The 23,838-nt window shown below is 43.1% G+C and overlaps 1 protein-coding gene across 5 annotated transcripts; it reads left to right on the top strand.

Annotated features, from left to right (window-relative positions):
- Positions 1 to 302: 302 nt before the first annotated feature.
- On the top strand, positions 303 to 23,700 carry LOC106600847 (oxysterol-binding protein-related protein 7). Of its 5 annotated transcripts, XM_014192562.2 has the most exons (24): positions 467 to 576; positions 787 to 865; positions 9,753 to 9,968; positions 10,445 to 10,585; positions 10,883 to 10,936; positions 11,111 to 11,224; positions 11,616 to 11,798; positions 12,003 to 12,135; positions 12,275 to 12,396; positions 12,575 to 12,676; positions 14,302 to 14,307; positions 14,951 to 15,113; positions 15,321 to 15,454; positions 16,291 to 16,392; positions 16,683 to 16,875; positions 17,486 to 17,536; positions 19,248 to 19,537; positions 20,211 to 20,348; positions 20,470 to 20,612; positions 20,933 to 21,077; positions 21,281 to 21,431; positions 21,700 to 21,826; positions 22,153 to 22,275; positions 22,552 to 23,700. In XM_014192562.2, the coding sequence occupies exons 3-24, from the start codon at positions 9,828 to 9,830 to the stop codon at positions 22,661 to 22,663; spliced, it is 2,868 nt and encodes a 955-aa protein (XP_014048037.1). In that variant the 5' UTR covers positions 467 to 576; positions 787 to 865; positions 9,753 to 9,827; the 3' UTR covers positions 22,664 to 23,700. The 5 variants fall into 5 exon arrangements, with proteins under 5 accessions (XP_014048034.1, XP_014048035.1, XP_014048036.1 ...); XM_014192559.2 differs by lacking the exon at positions 787 to 865 and having other exon boundaries at positions 303 to 576; XM_014192560.2 differs by lacking the exons at positions 787 to 865; positions 14,302 to 14,307 and having other exon boundaries at positions 304 to 576.
- Positions 23,701 to 23,838: the final 138 nt, after the last annotated feature.

The raw sequence follows: 23,838 nt of genomic DNA, 5'->3' as shown, positions 1-23,838 counted from the left end.
CTTCATTTTGTAAACATGTGGTTTATTAGGTCTACTCTGGTAAACAATTGTCATTTAAAATATATTACTAGTGAATATAACCTACAATTCATAAAATGAATAAGCCAATAGCCTAATAATTGGCTAATTGTACTGACTAATTCATGCGAAGTCAATCAAATCATGTGTGCACTAGTGTCACAACATTGATGTAAAAATGACCTGTTAAATTCATGTGATCTTTCTCTGATGCGTCAGGAATTTGGAGAGGTATGGGTTTATAACTAGTGCGTGTTTTGGCAACTGGGAAGTCAGGAAAAAAACGAATTCCGTCTGCAATTCCGAGTTGGACTTTTCCCAGTCGGAGTTCATTTTTCCGAGTCCCAGTTGTCTTGAATGCACTGAAGTAGGACATTTCCGAGTTCACAGTTGTTTTGAACGCGGCATATATGGATCGGGCACACCTTTCTCACCTGAGACACTCGGATTTCGACGACGGAGTGACGTAGTGCTACGATATGACAAATGGGAGGAAGAAAAATAAAAGTCAGACTCATTTCACGCTGGCCACGTCCCTGGGTTATCCACGGGTTTCAGGTTAGTTTTTCGTTCTTATTTGATTGACAATAGGGAATAAATGAACATAATGCAAGTGCATTTAATTAGTTGAAACGTATGTTTGATTTAGAGAATTATTAGTAATTGTTTGTTTTGCTTCCATTGAGTTTGATATAGCCGTAGGCTATGTTTGATCAATTACGGATATAATTTCGAGTGTTTTTGTTTCCTTTGCTTCAAATTGCTTAGGCCTATGTTTTAAGTAAAACAACTCATATTTTGTTGGAGATTGGACACCTTGAACTTCAACTGTGCCACCATAGGAGATGTAAGTGACTGCTGCAATTAGCTCTCACAGTCCCACATCAGAATTAGACGTTAATCCATGTTTCTTAAACATCTAATTTGGAAGTTGTAGCAAACGTCACATTTCGAAGGGTGTTTACGGTTAAGTTTAGGCATGAACTCCTAATGGTTAAGATTGGGGATGGCCTTAAAACAAACATCTCAAACAACTTTCTATTGCTGGGTTCGAACTTGCAACCTTTAGAATCGGAGACAGATGCCCACCCGCCATCTACAATGCTCACTGTTGCCCCTAGTGGCTGGTTTCAACATCACTTCGCGATGTCCTCAGACATGGAAGGACATCGATACTGACTAGGATCATGGGTGACCTGGCAGGCCTTTTAAGCGTTCTCAACATTTGAACCAAACTTTTCTGAAGTCACAACAGTACTGTCATTAGGCCTACCTTTTCTGAGCAGCAATTGGCCCCCTTGTCGTAACATTATTAGCCATCAATGGCTTTGACCAGTTTGTGTGTTAACACGAATGTGCTCAAATCCAGCTGCCCAAGTAGTTTTTAACCAACGCGTGGGATACAGGGAGGATCTAGTGATACGATACGTTTCTTGTTCTTGCTATACATTGTTGCTTATTCTCAGACTTTTGAGATGCAGTGAAAAATGAGGCTATCAAATGCCGTTTATTTTCAACTCTCTATCTCTGCTTTTCACTCGTGTGTTTTCTGCTTACCATCTTTGTAGAAATATATGCATCCAGTTACTCTCGGGCCTGAACTGATTTAGGACTTGAACTTCCATTGCCCATGTCCTAGTCTTGTTAACGTTCCAAGGTAAAATGGTAACATTTATATTGCACTCATATTTGCTTTTAGAAATATGAACAAGTTGGCTTTAAACACATTTCTGGCTCGTTAGTGTATATTTAGCTATTTTGATGAGGAAGGTTGTCAGTCACACTGTTAATGGCCTAGTTGGTGATAAAGGTGACAGTCCATACTTCCATCAGAACATATAAGGGTAATGCTGAATGTCTATGGTTTATATAATGGTTTACAGATGGCCAGCCAGGGTGAACATTTAGGCGTGTTGCAGCCCAGCCTTACTGAAGGTTGCACTGTGTGTCGACCGCTGATTCTGGTTCTGATAAACCCAAATTGTAGACAAGGGAGTGGATATGGTATGCATGTGGGCCCATCAAATGTGATTCGACCAATGCTACGGTACCAGTATGTCCCACAGCCATAGATGCAGTCCTGCAGAATGTCAGCCATGTTGGAATTCTCTTGGAACAAGCTTGGAACTCGCAGTGCCAACATAGCTTACGTTGGCAATCCCTCCAAAAAGCATCCTCCTTACCCCACGACACTTTCATTGTATGCCTCATGTTGGATTTCTAAACCTTGAACCTAGTCTAGAAGGTGGAACATCCCAGGTGTCACAGTAGCAGCAGCAGTGTCATTGAGGCTGTAAGGGGCCCTGTGTGTTGGTGCAGCATGCAGCTCAGGCACATTCCTGTTGGAGCACAGGAACCTGTCTGATCACCCTATGCCTCCGGCACCTGTCTTTCTCATGACTTTCCTTATCTCTTCTGGCAGTTTTCTCCTTGGCGTTCTCGTGATCTGCTTCAGAGATCATTCTGATATTAGACGTTCCTCTTCCAACCAAGACTCCGATTTTGGGATTGCTACTCTGGACTGCATCAGGAGTAGGCTACAGCACCGGGGTTGTTTGTAGATGTTTTACTCTTGGTTGTTAGGAGTTCCTTGGCAGTTGCTATGGTTGTTATACTGTACACAGCTGTTCAGAACATCTGATCCAGATCCAAATGAATCAAACATCCAGAACAAGCTCATGTTTTGTTGGTGTCGGGCATGTGTCAATAGTTACAAGTTCTCTAATTCAAACCATCAGATATGCAGCTATCAAGAGCCCTTTATCAGTGCTGACAGGAAGCTCTGATTTTTCCAAACGTCACCACATTTTCAGTCCGTGTGTTTTTTTAAAGGCCTGAGAAACATAGTTGACCTCTTCCTCAAAATAAGTCAATTTGTATCCTTGTTTTCTAGTTGAACGACATATTCCACATGGTTATTGTGTGTGTCAGTCCCTGTAACATTCTTCTTCATCCCGAGCATAAAGCTGACCGTGTATCATGACGACATAAGCCTCAAGTCATTTGGTCTGCGAGATTCAGGAATGCCATTGTTTGACGGGTGTATTTTAGTATATTTTAAAATGATTTCAAAGCCACCCAAGAGGGCGTGAGTGCACTTTCAGTTGACTACAGTATGTGCAACATTTTTCATGACATATTGTAAATAATCAGCAACAGCAACTCCTATTACTCCCTGTAGAATGAGAAAATAGTCACTTACCTAGAAAGTTGTTTGTGTGCGCCACCAGTTGATGGAGAAACTGTAATCAAAATGGTGGCCTCAGCTAAATCTAATCTGCGGGATATTGGAGTTTTTCTGTTTTTTTTTGTACTCCGATGATAACCCTCTCAGTCAATTTTGTCAGCAATAACTACCATGAAAGATGCTCGTCAACAACCTATTTTTCTTGACAAAATGATGACAATAACAAGACGAGAAGCCCTGGAAAAATACTATTACAAATTACTTTTCATTTTAGTTGACAAAGGTAACGAAATGAGAATTCCACGTGAAACTAATGGACATTCAATTTGACATGACGCTCCTTTTCATCTGTTTTGTCCAATCATAAGCATGCATGGTTTAGCAGAATATTTCGTGCAATCCTCTCATTACCTCTTCGTCTATAATGTCTTTCTGTTGCTTGGGCTGCATGAGCAAAGCTGGCTCTCCCCCACACAGCTCCTGGAAGGTCACTCCACTCTCCTTTGAACTGATGTACAGACAGGACACACATTGTAACTTACCTCAATTAGAAACAACAATGTCATTGATTCTTTACTTTCATATAGGCTATTTTTGCTCTGATCACATCAGAAGCTAAATTTTGCCATGTTATTGGCTATTATTAATCTGCTCTTCCAGTCTGCAAATGCAAGTTGTGGTTTCTTTTTTTTGCTGAATATTAGGAGTACAGTTATACTTCTGGCATTGTTGGAAAACTCACATTATCCCCTTTTGCAGGAAATCACTTATTTCAGGGAATGTCTTCAATTGTGTGGCATCTGTGAACTTCAGTTATTAGAAAGGATTTCCTTATAGACCACTGATCTGCTATTTGGATGTATGGCTTCAATGTTGGTAATTTTACTTTCATGTGAGTGTTGTCCTTAAACATGCTGTCATCAAATACATTACCCAAACAGCGCAAAGCTATCATTTGTTACAGTTGACAGTTTCATTATTGATGTCCAGCCTGAATCTAGGCATCTCATTTGGTTGTCAATCAAGATGGCGACAATATGAAGATGATGTACACATGGTTGCTGTGGCGATCCTGTATGTATGGTATTGGGGTGTGGAACCTACTTTCCGTCTTGGCTCCACCCACTCACCCTCGCGTCTTTGATATGTAACATAGCCCTGCTTGGTAACCAGATAATAGTCCCTTTATAGCATCCGACACGAGTATCCAAGAGAACAATGATGCACCAATGTTGATATATTGTTTCCATATTTAATTAATACGTAAATGAGAAAATAAAGACCTTTTACAAATGTAGAGGAGAAAAGCCGCTCCCTGATATAATTTGGGATGCTTTTAAGGCGTACGTTAGGGGAATGATCATCTCGTACTCGGCAAAAGTTACATCTGTTAGTAATTAAAATTTAAAGTAATAAATCACTGTCTTAGAAAAAGCCCATAAATATTTACAAGGTAAAGAAAACGCAATATCAGAATTTAAGCAGGAATATGATCTTGGACTCTAACCCTGAAGCAACTATCAGCAGATAAAAAAATAAAAAAATAAATAAAAGAATCACTAAAAATGGAAAGTAGCCCCCTATTTTACTCAAATGACAACATGTCACTCAATTCAGTGCTTCCGAGTTCCATGTATCAAACAGTTATTTCCGTTATATTAAAACCAGGAAAATCTGGAGTCCCCTGCAGATTACAGATTTTAATCAATTGCAACAATAAAATAATAACAAAAGTCCAATGCAACAGAATGGCAAAGTCTTACCAGACTTGATACATTTGTATTTATTATGGATCCCCATCGTTTTTTTAATATAACTAGGCAAGTCAGTTGAACAAATTCTTATTTACGATGACCCTATCCCGGAAGATGCTGGGCCAATTGTACACCGCCTTATGGGACTCCCAATCATGGCTGGTTGTGATACAGACTGGAATCGAACCAGGGTCTGTAGTGACGCCTCTGGCACTAAGATACAGTGCCTTAGACCGCTGCGCCATTTGGGAGCCCAGGCAGCAGCTACTCTTCCTGGGGTCCAGCAGAATTAAGGCAGTTAAACACAATTAAAAACTTTACATTTCACAACACATTGCAAGGGGTTTGTTCATGTTTTGGTTTTTGCCCTAGCACTACACAGCTGATTTTAAAATGATCAACTTATCAAGATTCGATCATTTCAATCAGCTGTGTAGTACTAGGGCAAAAACCAAAACATGCACCCCTTGGGGTCCCGAGGATGGAGTTTGTGAAATGCGAGGCACAGACAAATGTGCGTTTGTCTGTGCCTCTTCAGTCCCAGCTCTTTAATTAGGTGTATTTTGATCCGTTTTTTACTTGATGTGGAACAGAGTTCCATGTAGTCATGTGCCACCTCCCATAGTCTGTTATGGACTTGGGGACTGTGAAGAGACCTCTGGTGGCATGTCTTGTGGGGTATGCATGGGTGTCTGAACTGTGTGCTAGTAGTTTAAACAGACAACACGGGGCATTCAACATGTCAATACTTCTCACACATGTGACTTTGAGCCAGGAGAGATTGACACTATTTAATTTGAGCTCTTGTGTACATTTAAGGGCCAGTCGTGCTGCCCGGTTCTGGGCCAATTGTAATTTTGTTTTAGTGAATGATTCGTCCCAAATACAATGCTTTCAGTTTAAATATTTAGGACTAACTTATTTCTTCCCACCCATTCTGAAACTGACTAAAGCTCTTTAAGTGGTTGCAGTGATTTTACTTGCTGTGGTAGCTGATGTGTATAGTATTGAGTCATCAGCATACATACACACAGGCTTTACTCAAACCAGTCGCAGGTCATTAGTAAAGATTGATGAAAAAAACGGCCTAGACAGCTGCCCTGGGGAATGCCTAACTCTACCTGGATTATGTTGGAGAGGCTTCCATTGTGTTCTTAAATGATGATGTCAAAAATTGAACTAAAGTCTAACAAAACAGCTCTCACAATCTTTTTACAAATTTCTCTAAGCCAATCATCCGTAATCTGTGTAAGTGCCGTACATCTTGAATGCCCTTCCCTATAAGCGTGATGAAAATCTGTGAATTTGTTTACTGTAAAACTTTTTCAGGACCCTGTCTTTCAAAGATAATTCGTAAAAATCCAAGTAACTTCGCAGATCTTCATTGTAAAGGGTTTAAACACTGTTTACCATGTTTGTTCAATGAACCATAAGCAATGAATGAACATGCACCTGTGGGACGGCCGTTAAGACACTAACAGTTTACAGGCAATTAAGGTCACAGTAATGAAAACTTAGGACACTAAGAGGCATTTCTACTGACTCTGAAAAACACCAAAAGAAAGATGCACAGGGTCCCTGCTCATCTGCATGAATGTGCCTTAGGCATACTGCAAGAAGGCATGAGGACTGCAGATGTGGCCAGGGCAATAAATTGCAATGTCCTTACTGTGAGACACCTAAGACGGCACTACAAGGAGACAAGACGGACAGCTGCTCGTCCTCGCAGTGGCAGACCACGTGTAACAACACCTGCACAGGATCGGTACATCACACCTGCGGGACAGGTACAGGATGGCAACAACAGCTGCCTGAGTTACACCAGGAACGCATAATCCCACTATCAGTGCTCAGACTGTCCGCAATAGGCTGAGAGAGGCTGGACTGAGGGCTTGTAGGCCTGTTGTAAGGCAGGTCCTCACCAGACATCACCGGCAACAACGTCGCCTATGGGCACAAACCCACCGTCGCTGGACCAGACAGGACTGGCAAAAAGTGCTCTTCACTGATGAGATGCGGTTTTGTCTCACCAGGGGTGATGGTCGGATTCGCGTTTATCGTCGAAGGAATGAGTGTTGCACTGAGGCCTATACTCTGGAGCGGAATCGATTTGGAGGTGGAGGGTCCGTCATGGTCTGGGGTGGTGTCACAGCATCATCGGACTGAGCTTGTTGTCATTGCAGGTAATCGTAACGCTGTGCGTTACAGGGAAGACATTCTCCTCCCTCATGTGGTACCCTTCCTGCAGGCTCATCCTGACATGACCCTCCAGCATGAAAATGCCACCAGCCATACTGCTCGTTCTGTGCATGATTTCCTGCAAGACAGGGATGTCAGTGTTCTGCCATGGCCAGCGAAGAGCCCGGATCTCAATCCCATTGAGCACGTCTGGGAACTGTTGGATCGGAGAGTGAGGGCTTGGGCCATTTCCCCCCCAGAAATGTCTGGGAACTTGCAGGTGCCTTGGTGGAGAGTGAGGTAACATCTCACAGCAAGAACTGGTAAATCTGGTGCAGTCCATGAGGAGAAGATGCACTGCAGTACTTAATGCAGCTGGTGGCCACACCAGATACTGACTGTTACTTTTGATTTTGACCCCCACCTTTGTTCAGGGACACATTATTCAATTTCTGTTAGTCACATGTCTGTGGAACTTGTTCAATTTGTCTGAATCTTGTTGTGTAAATATTTGTATGAACATATGTTAAGTATGCTGAAAATAAACACATTTGACAAGAGGATGTTTCTTTTTTTTGCTGAGTTTTATCTAGTCAAACAATTTTTTTACAAAAGTTTACTAAGGGTTGTTAACATGCCGATTGGTCAGCTGTTTGATTGAATGACTTGTTTCACTCCAGGCCTGAGGGGCACACTTTCCTGTAGATTTAGATTGAAGAGATGGAAATAGGAGTGGCAATATCATCTGCCATCATCCTCAGTAATTTTCCATCCAAGTAGTCAGACTCAGGTGGATTGTCATTGTTGATAAAAAAGAGAAAAGAATCGCCTCTTGCCCACTTTAAGGAATAAAAAATTACAATACTTGCCTTTTTTAATAATTTGGTCAGTAATGCATGGATGTATAGTTTCAGAATTTCTTGGCATGGACTTTAAAGCTCCTTTGGCAGCGATTACAGCCTCGAGTCGTCTTGGTTATGACGCTACTAGCTTGGTACACCTGTATTTGGGGAGTTTCTCCCATTCCTCTCTGCAGATCTTTTCAAGCTCTGTCGGGTTGGATGGGGAGCATCGCTGCACAGCTATTTTCAGGTCTCTCCCGAGATGTTCGATTGGGTTCAAGTCTAGACTCTGGCTGGGCAATTAAAGGACAATCAGAGACTTGTCCTGAAGCCACTCCTGTGTTGTCTTGGCTGTGTGCTTAGGGTCGTTGTCCTGATGGAAGGTGAACCTTCGCCCCAGTCTGAGAACCTGCTCCAGAGTGCTCAGGACTTCATCAAGGATCTCTCTGTACTTTGTTCTGTTCATCTTTCCCTCGATCCTGACTAGTCTCCCTGTCCCTGCCGCTGAACAACATCCCCACAGCATGATTCTGCCACCACCATGCTTCACCGAAGGGATGGTGCCAGGTTTCCTCCAGACGTGATGCTTTGCATTCAGGCCAAAGAGTTCAATCCTGGTTTCATAAGACCAGAGAATCTTGTTTCTCATGGTCTGAGAGTCTTGGTGACTTTTGTAAAACTCCAAGCGGTCTGTCATGTGCCGTTTACTGAGGAGTGGCTTCCGTCTGGCCACTGTACCTTCCCGAGATCTGTACCTCAACACAATCCTGTCTCGGACCTCATAGCTTGGTTTTTGCTCTGACATGCACTTTCAACTGTGGGATCTTTTATATGGACAGGTTTGTGACTTTCCAAATCATGTCCCATCAATTGAATTTACCACAGGTGGACTCCAATTAAGTTGCGGAAACAGGATGCACCTGAGCTCAATTTCGAGTCTCATAGCAATGGGGCTGAATAGTTATGTAAATAAGTTTTATTTTGTTTTTAATACATATGTAAAAATTTCTAAATCTGTTTTCGCTTTGTCATTATGGGGTATTGTGTGTAGAATGCTGATTTTAAATGGTTTTATTTAATCTATTTTAGAAATAAGGCTGTAACTTAACAATGTGGGAAATAATCAAGGGGTCTGAATAATTCCCGACAGCACTGTATGTGTTTACATCTCAACATTGGTGTGTCACTGTGTTGGATGCTATCAAGGGACTGAAGACATTCTTCCATAGAATAGGCTAACTCTGGAGTACGAGTCGATTGATCCAGTCATTGTGACTTTTATTTTTACTGTAGTTGTATATGTTTGATACTTTTGATAATCCCTCATGCTGTAGATTAGCTCTCATTTAAACTTTTTCAGGAAAATATTGTTTTGACTGAAATTTTAAAAATGAGCTGACAATTTAAAAAATTGCTAGTAGAATCTGATTCATTTTAGTTAATGCATTGTCATATTATTTTGGTATTCCTGGACCTTGTCTAGTACCGGTTTGTCCACCATGGTCTTCATAAGGCCAAGCCAACCATAAAGTTGAGGGGGTTCGGGTGTATGATGTGTAGGTTGTCGTCCTCATTTTCCTGAACTCATGATCCGAGGGCCCACTGCAGCAGGGGCAGCACACGTGAAGTGTGTTCCTGACACTTGAATTTCAAGAAAAGACGTCCTCCTTAAGTCTATTTATCTGATTTCTCAGTATGAAGCTTCCAAATGTGAAACCAGTTAAAATGTCACTTTTTTGTCTCCTCACATTACTGTTCCTTTTGTCTCAACAGAGTTGTGTTTCCTCTAAGAGAGAACCTTGTCGAAAAACAGAGCTTACTTTTAGCGACGTTGTTCATCCAATCGTAATGATGGACCCTCGGGTGTGCCCACCCTCACTCAACAACAGCCAATCATTGATGAGCAGTCTGGACAAGTCTCCTTCTGGAGGATTCAAGGCCGGCCACTCACGGAATGACAGCGCTGGGTCATCACGCAACTCCCGCCAGGTAGTTTCTGAGCCGTTCCTTTTTATTAAAATGATCTTAGACTGCGAGTGGGGTGTGCCTGGCTTTTGAATATGACGGGTCTTCTCTTTACACCATAATGCAACCAATGATGTATATATTCGTGATGGTTATATCTATGGATGGCTGAATGGATGAAACCCACTATGTGAGTAAGTTCTTTTATGGACAATGCAACATTTTTATTTTATTTAACCTTTATTTAATTAGGCAAGTCAGTTGAGAACAAATTCGTATTTTACAATGACGGCCTACCCCGGCCAAACCCTCCCCTAAACCCGGACGACGCTGGGCCAATTGTGCGCTGCCCTATGGGACTCACAATCACGGCCGGTTGTGATACAGCCCGGGATCGAACCAGGGCCTGTAGTGATGCCTCTAGCACTGAGATGCTGTGCCTTAGACCGCTGTGCCACTTGGGAGCCAAACTAATGAAAACTGTATCTCCTCCCCCCTAGAACTCCAGGCACTGGGAGGTGTTGGAAGACCACATGGACATGGGTTCAGGGATCGGGTCAGGGCTGGACATGAGCATCCCTGGTATCTGTGAGGGCTTCCTGATGAAGAGGAGGAAGTACCCTTTGAAGGGCTGGCACAAGGTAATGCAAAGGCTTTACTTGTCAAGCCAATTTGAATAACAGTTGAAGCACTGTTTGCAAACCAATTGAAGAACAGTTTTGCTATATAGTTCTGTTTCACCATCACTTCTGACTTCCTGGGGTGTATTCACTAGTAGCCAAATGGAAGTAAATGGCTGGAACTTGGCTGGAAGGGACTAATCCAGGGTTTCCCAAACTAATCTAAACCTCTCAAAAAAAGAAACATGTTCTCATTGCTACAGGTGTGCACTTATGAATACACCCCTGTCTAATGTGGTTCTGTCTCTCTCCTTTCAGAGGTACTTCCTGTTGGAAAAAGGGATCCTCAAGTACTCCAAGACACAGCAGGATGTATGTATTCAGAATACACTAGCAAAAATACAAATTCAATTCACGATTGCAATCATTCTGAAATCGGTTAGTGCCGTATTGTAAATGTTACAGGCTATGTAATGCTTGTTTTATACACGTTGGACAATACAGTGGGGGGGGGGGGTTCATCCATTCTAATGTTCCACTGGTCAGATCCAAAGAGGAAAACTCCACGGCTCCCTGGACGTTAGCCTCGCTGTCATGTCCATCAACAAGAAGTCCAATCGCATCGATCTGGATGGTGGAGACTATTTATACCACCTCAAGGTACACTGAGTATACAAAATACCAGGAACATGCTCTTTCCATGACACATAGACTGACCAGGTGAAAGCTATGATCTTTTATTGATGTTAAATCCACTTCAATCAGTGTAGATGAAGGGGAGGAGACGGGTTAAAGAACAATTTTAAGGCCTTGAGACAATTGAGACATGGATTGTGTGTGTGTGCCATTGAGGGTGAATGGGCAAGACAAAACATTTAAGTGCCTTTGAACGGGTGCCAAGCACTCCGGATTGTGTCAAGAACTGCAACGCTGCTGGGTTTTTCACGCTCAACGGTTTCCTTTTCACATCTGTTTCTTATCCAGAAGAAGTAGCATGTGTTGTCCCCCCCCATTAACGTAATTATTAATGTAAAATTCACTCTCCTGTTAGGCCAAGAACAATGACTTGTTCTACATATGGCTGACCAAGCTGTGTGCCCATCGTGTCTTCAAGAAGAACGAGGCCCTGGGTGTCCACCACGGAGTCCTCCATGCCCTCACCATGGGCAACAGCACGTTGTTGCCAGCCATGGCCAGTCTAGCCCAGAGAAACCAAGCCGCCATGCCAGGCATGGTGAGTGAACAGAGAAACGGTGTGTGTGACGCAATGTGATCTGCTACTTGCAGTGCTACAACCAAATACGTTCTGGTCACGCCAAAATAGGTGAAGGTATATTCTGAATAGAACAAGGGGACTTTATACAAATTGGCTTTGACTGACACTTGACTACACTTCCTTCTCTTTCCCTCCTCTGTCCCCAAATCATGTGGTTTCCAGTACCCTCACTACGCCAGCTCTGCCTCGGTCTACCAGGCTGAGATGGAGGTTCCGCCCACAGCAGCACCAGGGGTCAACGGCAAGGTGGCAGCATGGCTCCAGCAGACCCACCAATCAGATACCTGCTCCCAAGGTAAGGTACTTCCATGGTGAAGCTAGGGAATCAAGGCTATCAATTTACAATTCAGCGTTAAATGAATATCCAGTTATTTTCAGAGCTAGGCTTTCACTCCAAAGATTTATCAATCTTCTCTGACCCTTGACCCCCACAGAGCTAGCTCGTTCTCAATTGGACTTGACTGAGTTGGCCCAGCTCATCCAGAGGCTCAATTGGCTGGAGAGTGGCCAGCAACCAATCTCCAACAGTGACCTAGAGCGACGAATCAACATGCAGGTAAGGTCACCGGCCTAACCACTACTCTACAACCGCACGTGCTGTATATGAGCTGTTCTCTATGGGGGGGGGAGGAATGGCACACCTGTAATTCTAAGGTGAGTGTGACATTGGAGTATTAATTTAGTGGTTGGCTGTTCTTTAGTCTGAGCATCTATCTATTCTACCTGTCTTTCAGAATCTGACCCTCAATACCCCCAAGGCCAAGAAGGAGAGGAAGACGACAAACAAGATATTTGGTCACTCTCGCACCCTGTCCGGAGTCGAAGCCCGCAGCATGGTAAGTTCTCATGTCCTATACGGTGGGTATCATAAGTATGTTTTTCCACATTTTGTTGTTACAAAGTGGGATTGAAATAGATATAATTAAAAGTCATTTATGTACAGAAAATACTCTGTCAGTGAAAAATACAATTAGACAATTTCCAAATTAACAAAAATGTAATGACTAAAATATAGTTGCATGAATATTCACCCGCTTTGTTTAGGCAAGCCAAAATTAGTTCAGGAGTAAATGTAGCTTAACAAATCATATAAGTTACATCGACTCACTCTGTGTGAAATAATAGGGGTTGACATGAGTTTTTAATGACTAACCCTTCCTCTGTCCCCCATACATAAAACATCTAAGGTCCCTCAGTCAAGTATTGAATTTCAAGCACAGATTCAACTACAAAGACCAGGGAGCTTTTTCAAAAGCCTCATAAAGAAGGGCAGTGATTGGTAAATGGTTATTGATATTGAATAACTCTTTATGTGTGGTAAAGTTAATAATTGTGCTGCAGATGATGCGTTATACCACCTAGACACATCAAAGATACAATCGTCCTTCTGAACTGAGCTGCAGGACAGCAAGGAAACTACTCAGGGATGTTACCATGAGGCCATAGGTGATTTTTAAAATAACTATGGAGTTCTATGGCTGTGATGGGACAACTGAGGATGAATCAACGTTGTAGTGACTCTGCAATGATGGCCTAAATGACAGATTGGAAAGATGAATACAAATAAATATACAGAGTAGAAATATTCCAAAACACTAAAGTAATCCTGGGGTGGAAATAAACAAAACACGACAAAGGAATATACTTTTTCGCTTAAATGCAAAGCTGTATGTTTGGATCAAATCCAACACATCACTGAGTAACTGCCTGCTTATTTTCAAGCATGGTGGTGGCTGCATCATGGTATGGGTATGCTTGGCATTGGCAAAGACTGGGGAGTTTCAGGACAAAAAGAAACTGGATGGAGCTAAACGCAGGCAACAACTTGGAGGACAACCTGCTTTAGTCTACTTTATGCCAGACACTGGGAGAGGAATTCGCCTTTCAGCTTGACAATAACCTACAACACAAGGCCAAATCTACACTGGCGTTCCCTACCAAGAAGATAGTAAATGCTCCCGAGTGGCCAAGTTCGTTGACTTAAATCTGCTTGAAAATCTATGGCAAAACTTAAATTGCTGTCTAGCCATGATCCCCAACACCTTGACAGAGCTTGAAGAATTTTGAAAAGAATAATGGGCGAATATTGCGTAATACAGGTGTGCAACGCTCTTATGAGACTTACCCAAGAAGAGTCACCGCTGTAATTTCTGCCAAAAAGTGTTTCTAACATGACTCGGGGTTGAGTACTTATCTACATCAAGGTATATTAGTGTTTAATTTTTGTATTGTGTTGATTGTTGACAAAAAGAGAATTACATCCATTTTAATCCCACTTTGTAACAGGAAAATGTGAAATCCAAGGAGTTGAATACTTATGACACCCACTGTACAAGACATTTGTCATTGGATAGGAACATTTTCTGGACACTTCTGTGTCATGGCTGTCTCAGAATCCTCCTCTTCTACTTTCACCCACCGTTCCCGCATGTCCCCCCTCACTTTTTCATTTATGGTTTAGGGACCGGTACAAACACATTGACACATTGCATAAACAATAATCTGATGGTTGCACCATAGTATATTTATAGTTGACGAGATGGGTTTTTCTAAAGATGAGAAGTTAAAAACTCAGCAATAGAAATTGCAGAGATTCTACAAAAGAAATAAGGCTACTAACATACAATATATAAACGATGTTCCTGGCCGCGTCATGAAACATCGCACCCGCAGTTAGGCATCCAAAAGGGGCTTGTTTACATTTTAAGTGAATGACAACTTCCAACTTCAGAGGCATCTCATGCAAGTTAACAAACGTGTAATTAGATGGTCTTCTACAACATGGCAGATGTCATCGGAGGACTAATTACCTAGCGAGCTAGCAACAGGCAAGGTAAAAAAGAAAAGAAAAATGGAGCTAGATAAAGCCAGGAGAATAATGTACTTGTTGAGCATAATTCTAGCCATCAGTTTTGTTTTCATGGTCATCACTCACTGTTGCGTTTGTCCTGGTCCCGACGTATGTAAAGCTATTCTGATACAGCTACAGGCCTTTTTGACGCTAGCATGCGCGTGCGTCACTCTAAAGTAACACAAAAAATGGCTCTCTACACACACCATCCACCCCCGCCCACACACTTTCCTCCCTCCTTCCCCCTCTCCTCCTTCAGTTTACCTCCAGCCACCTGAGCACATCGTCCAACCACCTGAGTGTGGGAGCAGCCTCGGTGTCGTCCATCCCGGACTATGTGTACTCCCAGCTCTCCAACCCCCTCATAACCTCCCCTGAAGCCAAGAAGATCCAGCAGGACATCTGTGCTTTGTCCCATAGGGGTAAGAGAGGGGTGTTCATAAAGTTCCTCATAGGAAAGTCATGTGTAGAGCTGGTATAGTGAGGCTGGTTCTGCAACATTAAAAAGGACCTATGTAGACCACTGCAATCTGGTAGTAATTGACTTTAGTTACTTAGGGACTTACGTTGGTATGGCTGAAAACGGGAAATCAAATGAAAATGACATTTGTCTGCCGTAATCTTCTCAGTTCATGCATCTCTCAAGTCCATCCACGAGGTGCTCGCCCTGGAACGTGAGCGGGTCCGACAGGCTTGGACCGGCCCAGACCTACGCTCCTCCACCTCCAATCAACTGGCCACCCTGTGTAGCACACTGTCTGAGGTAAAAGGCCTGCCCTGGACACACACTCACATATACAGTGCACACGCTGAAACGGACATCCTGCTATACACTAAGAACATAAACCATTGTTAATGGCTCCAAAGGAGAGACCTACATTTCTTAGTTTTTTTTTGGAAGTAACAAGAAGAACAGGAAGAGACCTAGTGACCAATAGAAAGGCACATTTTATTCACATTTAGTCAATAACACTGTGGTCTCTGTTTAAAACACACACAGCAGATGTTTTGTTGGGCCACACCTATTCTCTTGCTTTCTTTTGCTCTCTCCTTCCAAAATATAGTCCCGTATCAGTGTGCTGTTGTTCAAGTGTGTGTGTGAAACCAGCCAGAACTGGTTTGGGCTGTTTGGGGCTGGGACATCTCGGTACTGCCTATCAGGGGCAGAACCATTCCTCCCTGTTCTCCTGTCTTGAGCCTGCCCCGGATGAAACGAAAGCCTTTTCAAATGTAAAGACACTTGTTCAAACAGATTAGATTTATCTTGGTGGAAAAAAAACTAAACCTCCCCCAAACTTATCTATTTGATCCGAGTTACTAGATGTTTTTGAACTTCACTAATTACTATGAAAATGGAACTAGGATAGTTTGTTTTGGTTGAACGCTGCGTCAATTGTTTCGTCCTGGATGGATCTGACAAAGCTGAAAGAGTTCTGAGGGAAAACTTACACCACATGTTCATACTGTACATTTTGTCCAACTTACCTGCATGTGGGCCAAGTTTGATAATGTGACATTGGGAAATGAGCTTAATATTGTGCTTGCTTTTCATACAATTCTCTACAGTATACTAATAAGTCACTGTTTGTGTGTATCCAGCTGGAGGTGCAGTCTTGCCAAACCAAAGTTCATTCCCTGTCCCTTTCCTCTGGATCCACTGGGGGTTCCAAGGAGTCCTACAGCACTGTGCGTCAGGACCAGGTGTGTATCCAGCCGCCAACCCCCACTCAGCAAAAGGCAGGCTGCCACTTGTTTCTGAACGCGTGTCTGGCTGTGTACTGTATGTCTGCCTGTCTCTGCGTCTGTGTTTGTGCCTGTATGCATGGGATTCTCTATCAAATGAGCAGGGTTTTCTTCCTTAACTTTCTTTTGTATGACATTATTGACATCACTTTTTATCCATCCGAAAGTGTTGATTTTGTATGCTTCCTGTTATCTATAATCTTATTCTTCCTCCTTCGGACACTCTTATCCCCCCCCCCTTCCTCCAGAATGCTGAGAAGACGCCCTCTAAGGGTTGCTCTGTGCAGCGCACCCCCTCGCTGGCTGACTCCATGGCCGAGTACTATGACGCCAGAGATGTCGTCTGTGAGAACTCCTCTGAAAACGGAGAAGAGGAGTCTGATGAGTCCGGGCTGAGTGACATCACCACCACCAGTAACTCTGAGCCAGACGAGGTCCATGGTGAGCGGCCACTCTTTGGATATTACTGTTTAACTGTGGACCTAGAAGTAGAATGACTAGAACGGCCACTCTAAGGATGTGTTCTATAATATTGTGTTTGAGCAGTCCCATTATAACTTCAATGCAGTTTGGTCTATGTGGTCCATTTTGAGTTTTTGTCTTGAAAAATAAGTAACAATATGCATTTGATTTGTGTTAAATTCAGCAGTATCTAGTAAAGCTGGGACGATAAACCGAAAATGATCAATACCGACCGAACCGACCATTTATCGAGGACGTTTTACTGATATCGATTTTAACGATAAGTAGCCTTTACTAGGGGAATGTGTAGTTTCAAATGAGATGTCTGTCAAATGTGGGCTGTTAACAGGACAATGATGACCACAACCTTCAAATTAGTCGTTTTAAGGGTAATATAAAAAAGTAACTGGTGAACGTTAACATTAACTTGTCTTTCAATTTATCGTGATCATTTAGTAACTTTATTGTGATATGGCTTTTTGTCCATATCGCCCAGCTCTATCTAGGTAGTTATACTCATAAACTCGGCTGACACCAACATTGGGTGTATATATGTAATCTGTGTTTTTATTACGTTTTCTGAACATAGCTTCCACTTTGCCTGCAGAGGCAATATCACCGGACCAACCGCAATCAAAAGGTATTTTGGGACTGGTCAAACTGAAGTATCGGTGGAGTGGTGGTGAATTGCGGCCATATTGGAAGTCTCATACGAATAATTTAATTAATTGATGCACATAATTTATTTGAAGACGGTACATTTTCAATGTTGTACATGCAAGCATACTGATTGGACCCTGAAAACGTCCTAGTAGTCTACTAATTTTATTACCATGATTTTATCATCATCTCATTCCTCTTTGTCCTCCTGAGGTGTCTCTTTGGTTTTGTGGGACTGGTGACAATTTAATCTGTATAGATATTTCACTCTTGAAACGTCATACCCTCCACCTCAATCCAACATCCAATTCTAATTTGGAAGATGGAGAAATCGAGACTCTAATGTCATTACTTAATTTTTCCTCCTGTTTCACCATCCTCCTTTCCTTGACAGCTTTGGGCCTTCAGACATCTTAAAGGGATGGTTCAGTGTTTTGGCAAAGCCATGATTTTGACAATTTTAGAATTCATAAAGAAACCACACCAGGCAACAAATGAATGTACCAAAAATTACTGAGGATTATATGCACAAGTCTAAAGATTTGTTTCCATTGTGGTCCTCTAATGGTAGCCTTGTCTGCAAGTTACAACAAGATACATTGGCACTCTGGCATACATTCAATCATACAAAATGTCTATTATTTACCGTTTATCTACTTAAGATCTCGTGGATACCATTTATGTCTCTGCGTCCAGTATGAAGTTAACTGCCAAAGTAAAGGAAATGCCAACATGGGTCTTAATAGGGCGCTGGGGCCACCACGAGCCGGCAGAACTGCTTCAATGAGCATTGGCATAGATTCTACAAGTATCTGTAACTCTCTTGGAGGGTTGCGACACCATTCTTCCAACGAGAAATTCCATAATTTGTTGTTTTTTTGTGGTAGAAAATGCTGTTAAGTGCCGCTCCAGAATCAACCATAAGTGTTCAATTCAACCTGATCTTGGAACATTTCATATTATTCTGTCATGTAAATCCAAGACACTCCATTTAGTATGGTATGTATTCATTTGTGGAATCCATCGGCCATTTCTTATGTTGCAAATTACAATTTGTATTATATGTTACGAATTGCAAAACGGATGTTACGAATTCTAGCTAGGCGGCTAACGTTAGCTAGGCTATTCAATTGGGTTGAGATCTGGTGACTGAGACGGACAGTTTTTAATGCTCATCAAACCATTCAGTGACCACTCGTGCCTTGTGGATGGGGGCATTGCCATTCTGGAAGAGGCCACTCCCCTCAGGATATAAATGCTTCACCGTAGGTTGAAGGTGATCACTAAGAATGGCTGTGTATTTACTGGCTGTTACCTTGCCCTCTAAGGGGTTGAGTGGCTCCAAACCATGCCAGGAAAATGCACCCCTACAGTTACCTGTAGTTCTGCCAGCCAATGCTAACTAGTGTTAGCGTAATGACGAAGTCAACATGAACAGCTAGCATGCTAGCTATTCCCATAGACTTCCAGGCATTGTGCTAACGCTATTTGGCAACTTCCTTCAAACTGAACGCAGAGACATAAAAGGTATCCACAAGTTCCTGACCCTGGAGAAAATCCTGAACCCTCCCTTTAAGGGCTGAATCATGTCTATTTTTTGTGCTGGGCGCAATCGTAAAAAAACATGAGATTCAATAGGAAATGTATAGAATTCCATCGAACCTTTGTCGTATGCCCTCTCCCCCTGGCAGCCTCTGCCACCCTGAACTACCGCACCAGCGTGTCCAGAGCCCCGGACATGGTCAGCACCGTGCCCACCAACACAGGCCGCCGCACCGTCCTGCCCGCCAACTGTGTCGACAACAGCCACATTGGCATCATGACCATCCTGTACAACAACATTGGCAAGGACCTGTCACGCGTGTCCATGCCCTGTGGCCTCAACGAACCTCTGAACCTGCTGCAGAGGGTGAGCGAAGAGCTGGAGTACTCTGAGCTTCTGGACATCGCCAACAGCACAGAGGACCCCTTCGAAAGGATGGTAAGGCGGCCCGACGCATGCCTGACCTTAAAACGAAACAGCTCAAGTATAGGTTTGTGCTGCAATACCAGCGTTGGTGCTGATTCAAGTGAATTGATACGCCTGTAGATTTGCTTAGTTGAAATCAGAAAGATTCTATGCTTTCTCAAATCAAATGGTATTGGTCACGTGCCAAATACAACTGGTGTAAGACTTTACCATGAAATGTTTACTTACGAGCCCATTCCCAACAATGCAGAGTTAAAACCTTTTTAAATGGTAACACAATAACAAGGTTGTATACAAGGAGTACCAGTACTGAGTCAATGTGGAGGGGTGCCAGGTAGTTGAGGTAATACAGTATGTACATGTAGGTAGGGGTAAAAGTGACTAGGCAATCAGGATCAGTAATAAACATAATAGCAGCAGCAGCGAATGTGAAAGTCTGTGTGGCGTGTGTGTTGTTGGAGTGTCAGTGTAGGGTGTGTGGGTAGAGTCTGCATTAGAGCCATTGCAAGAGAAACGGTGAAAACTACAAACAATGAATAGGGTCAATTTGAATTGCAGATTTAGCATGTAAAACACTATGGTCTTTTGTAGATTTTGGGGTAGCAGTTTGCTTCAGGTGCCATTTGATGTTGTTGATGGGTGCGATCTCACTCATCTGTTTTCCCATACCTTATTTTTCATGAAGCTATACATTGGAGTTTTCTCCATCTCTGGCTATGCCTGGGCTACCTGGCGGAACCGCTACAAGCCCTTCAACCCCGTCCTGGGAGAGACTTACGAGAGCCACCGCAAGGAGCGCGGCTTCCGCTACATCGCTGAGCAGGTAGGACTTGACCCAGAATCGTTTTAGATTCCATCTGCAAGGCAAGTAACCCTTAAAACTGATCCAGGGTGTCTTCCACTGAAGATTCAGTGATTTTAAGGTTTTTCCTTTCTGTTCCCAGGTCAGCCACCACCCGCCCTGCTCCGCCGTGCACGCAGAGTCTGAGAACTTCACCTTCTGGCAAGACCAGCAATGGAAGAACAAGTTCTGGGGAAAGTCTTTGGAGATCATCTCCTCTGGTCCAGTGAATGTCAAGTTGCCGAAGTGAGTGTTTATGCAAATTCCATCATGAATATTTGACCAAATAAAGAAGGAACGTAACCCTACTTTCACATCGTCGTTTTGAATGTCTTGAGCCGTTGTTCAAAGTAGAAGCTCGGGGACAGTGTTTTGATTGAGCCGATTTAAGATTTGAAAAGGCATTCGCTTGCCAAATGAGCTGTAGCAAGTGTATAATTTACTGTGTTATTCAATTAAATGTTCATAGTATTGAAACCCGGCTTAGGTGTCCAATGAATTTGAAGAGTGCGTGTCTTCATCCAGTTGCATTAAACCCATGTCTTTCTCTCTCCCTCGCCCTCTAGATATGGGGATCACTACGAGTGGAACAAGGTGGTGACCTGCGTCCACAACGTCCTGAGTCAGCAGAGGTGGCTGGAACACTACGGCGAGGTGACCATCAGAAACACCAAGAGTGACCTCTGCACCTGCAAGATCTCCTTCGTCAAGGTGAGACCCCTGCCCGGTGCCCACAGAACATGAAGCTAAATTGAAGGATAACCCCATAATGGGACCCATAATGAATAAAATGAAAGGTACATGACCTGAATGGGGTCTAGACATTTGTGAAATCTCCAAAGCTTGACATATGGAAGTACCTAACGCATTGCCATTGACACGGCCCCCTCTCTCTCCCTGCGTCTTTCCCTCAGTCCCGCTACTGGACCTCAGAGACCAGTAAGAACGAGGTGCAGGGCCAGGTTCTGAACCAAGCGGGAGAGGTGGTCCACCGGTTCGGTGGGCTGTGGCATGAGGGCATCTTCTGCGACACCCTGCCTAACCCAAAGTGCATCTGGAAGCCCAGTGAGTATTGCTATTATCTGAATGATCTATTATTTGCTATGTACGATAATCCTAATCTCTAATCTGATTTTGATATTATGGTTTATCCTATAAAATGGTGTAATGCACACCATTGTGCCTGTTCTATTTTCCCTAATCCATACTATTTCAGTGAATTCTATTTTATGGATGTTTTCCTCAATCCGTGAGTCCGTAATCCACTCTATAGTACCAGCTCTATGTATCGCCTCACACAGTACCCCGTTTCTCCCGTTTCTCCCATCGCCAGACCCTCAGCCTGATGACCACTTCCAGTACTACGGCTTCGGTCGCTACGCCAGGGAGCTCAATGAGCTGACCCCTGAACTCAAGAAGGTCCTACCTCCCTCAGACACCCGCTACAGGCCAGACCAGAGGTGAGACCACCGTCCAGCCTGCTCAGTAATGCGTACATAGAGGATGTTCAGCCCTGTGCACGTCATTTAGATTTGTCAAATGCATTGGAAGTAGGGCTAGGAATACTTCTTGAACGTGATCTAAGCAGGAAAAACTCTGGGTCCTGTACAGTAGGTGGTGTCGTTCAGTGACATTAACTTCCTCAAATGTCAGGGAGCTGTGTTGTGCATTGATGTGGCTGCGTGCGATGGTACTGTACACACAATTGACCCTGTTAACGCCTTTTTGATTCTGTCATGCAGAGTGCAGCTGAATCTCGTATCTCTCCACTGTTCTTTCCCCATAGGATCCTGGAGGAGGGAGATGTAGCTGGGGCTGACAGTAAGAAGGAGGAAGTAGAGCAGAAACAGCGGGACCGACGAAAGGAGCTGGCCAAGAAGGGAGAGGAGCACGTGCCTCGTTTCTTCAGGTGAGTCTCACCAACTGTCCCTTACGCAATCAAAGAGCATTTATTGTAGAAATAGCAAGGCAGTGGTCATCATCCCTGCTATTCAGGGTCTTTATGATTAGCTGAATCGGGTGTGTTAGGGAAGGGTTAGAATAAAAGCCTACACCTGTAGCTTTTCCGGGACTTGTGTTGGTGACCACTGACAAGATATTGTGTGTTCATGCACAGTATCTGTTGATGCCCCTTTTTAAAAGGTTACCTCACACTAGAAAGTAAATATACTCTTCTCTCCTTCAGGAAAGAGCTGGATGCGGCCGGGAATGAGATCTGGCTGAGCAACGGAACCTACTGGAAGATCCGCAATCAGCCAGGCTTTGCCAACACCAAGAACTTGGATCTGTGGTGTTGAGTAGACCTGGCAGAGCCTCCTGTCATTTTGGCTTCATCAATAGACTATTACAGCCCAATGAGACCACTGAACGCAGATACTAAAGTTCCACTGACGGATGAGGAGAGGTGAAGGGAGTCTTGACTGCACGGATTAATCATTCCAGGGTGACTGTCTGCCATGGAGAGATGAAATGTCAACATGGAGTAGATGAGGACTACTATGGATCTTTTCCTTCAAGTCTGATGTTCCCACATTGATGCCGATCTTCCACACCCCAGTGGCCGCTCTGGTGTCCGCAAATATATAAACTGCCTTGAAAATAACCAGATTGAAATTGGTTCATGCATTTAACTGCCAAGTTTACCCATTGGTGGTCGGAGATCCAACATAGCGTTTGGAATGTTACCTTGCGTGTTATAGAGATGCATGATGCTTTTTGTCAATGTAGTATGTCTATATATTTAAACACTTTTACTTATTGACTTTTTAGGTCTATATGCAGATTTATTTAAATCAATTTGTGATATCAAACGCTCACTCTGAAGAGGAACTAACCAGGCAGGGGATTGTTTTTGACTGCTGTGAATTAATGGGGTTTTATGGGTAAGAAGGGCTACCTCTTGCACTCTCGATGGGTCTTACTGTGTTATTGTATATTTAGTTGTCATGTCGAGTTGTACAGTACTTTACATCTTTTGGACTTGTTTTAAATGACACGTTGGTTTGAGTCACTGAATGCCTCACATCTGTCTCCTTCCTCACCCGTTTTAAAGAACAGTGATCTATATAACACTCACTGCTTTCCTTAGGTTTTTCCCCCTTGTATTTCTTTATCTAGAGTGAGTTTATAGATGTTTAATGCTTTTTAGGGTTATCTTTTCAACCTTGATTTAGGTTGACGCTATGAAGTATTTTTATGGATGTTTCAACAGTGGGTTTTACGGAAAAGAGAACCATTGTTACATTTCAGTGTAAAAACAATTGGAGGGCTATAGCGGGAATCGTCCAAAATGAATTGTTTTCTAGTCTATTTTCAAATAAATACTGAACTTAAACGATTTGTTTTTCTTTGACACTGCAATGTATTACAGCTATTGTAAGCGGTTGTTTAACTGGAAGGATCTCTTTTACTTTTGCACAAAGCAGGGAATGTAAAATGCCTATAGGTATACAACATGTTCCCGTGTGAGTTT

Source organism: Salmo salar, chromosome ssa03 (assembly GCF_905237065.1).
Source record: "Salmo salar chromosome ssa03, Ssal_v3.1, whole genome shotgun sequence".
Lineage (NCBI taxonomy): Eukaryota > Metazoa > Chordata > Actinopteri > Salmoniformes > Salmonidae > Salmo > Salmo salar.
Note: the sequence above shows the minus strand (reverse complement) of the source record. Positions and strands in the feature narration are given on the sequence as shown.

Excerpts from the sequence above, each read along its gene's own strand:
- LOC106600847 (XM_014192559.2), top strand. The coding sequence starts at position 505 with ATGGGAGGAAGAAAAATAAAAGTCAGACTCATTTCACGCTGGCCACGT. Across the intron at positions 21,827-22,152 it reads CGCTACAGGCCAGACCAGAG|GATCCTGGAGGAGGGAGATG; the intron begins GTGAGACCACCG and ends CTTTCCCCATAG. Across the intron at positions 22,276-22,551 it reads CACGTGCCTCGTTTCTTCAG|GAAAGAGCTGGATGCGGCCG; the intron begins GTGAGTCTCACC and ends TCTCTCCTTCAG.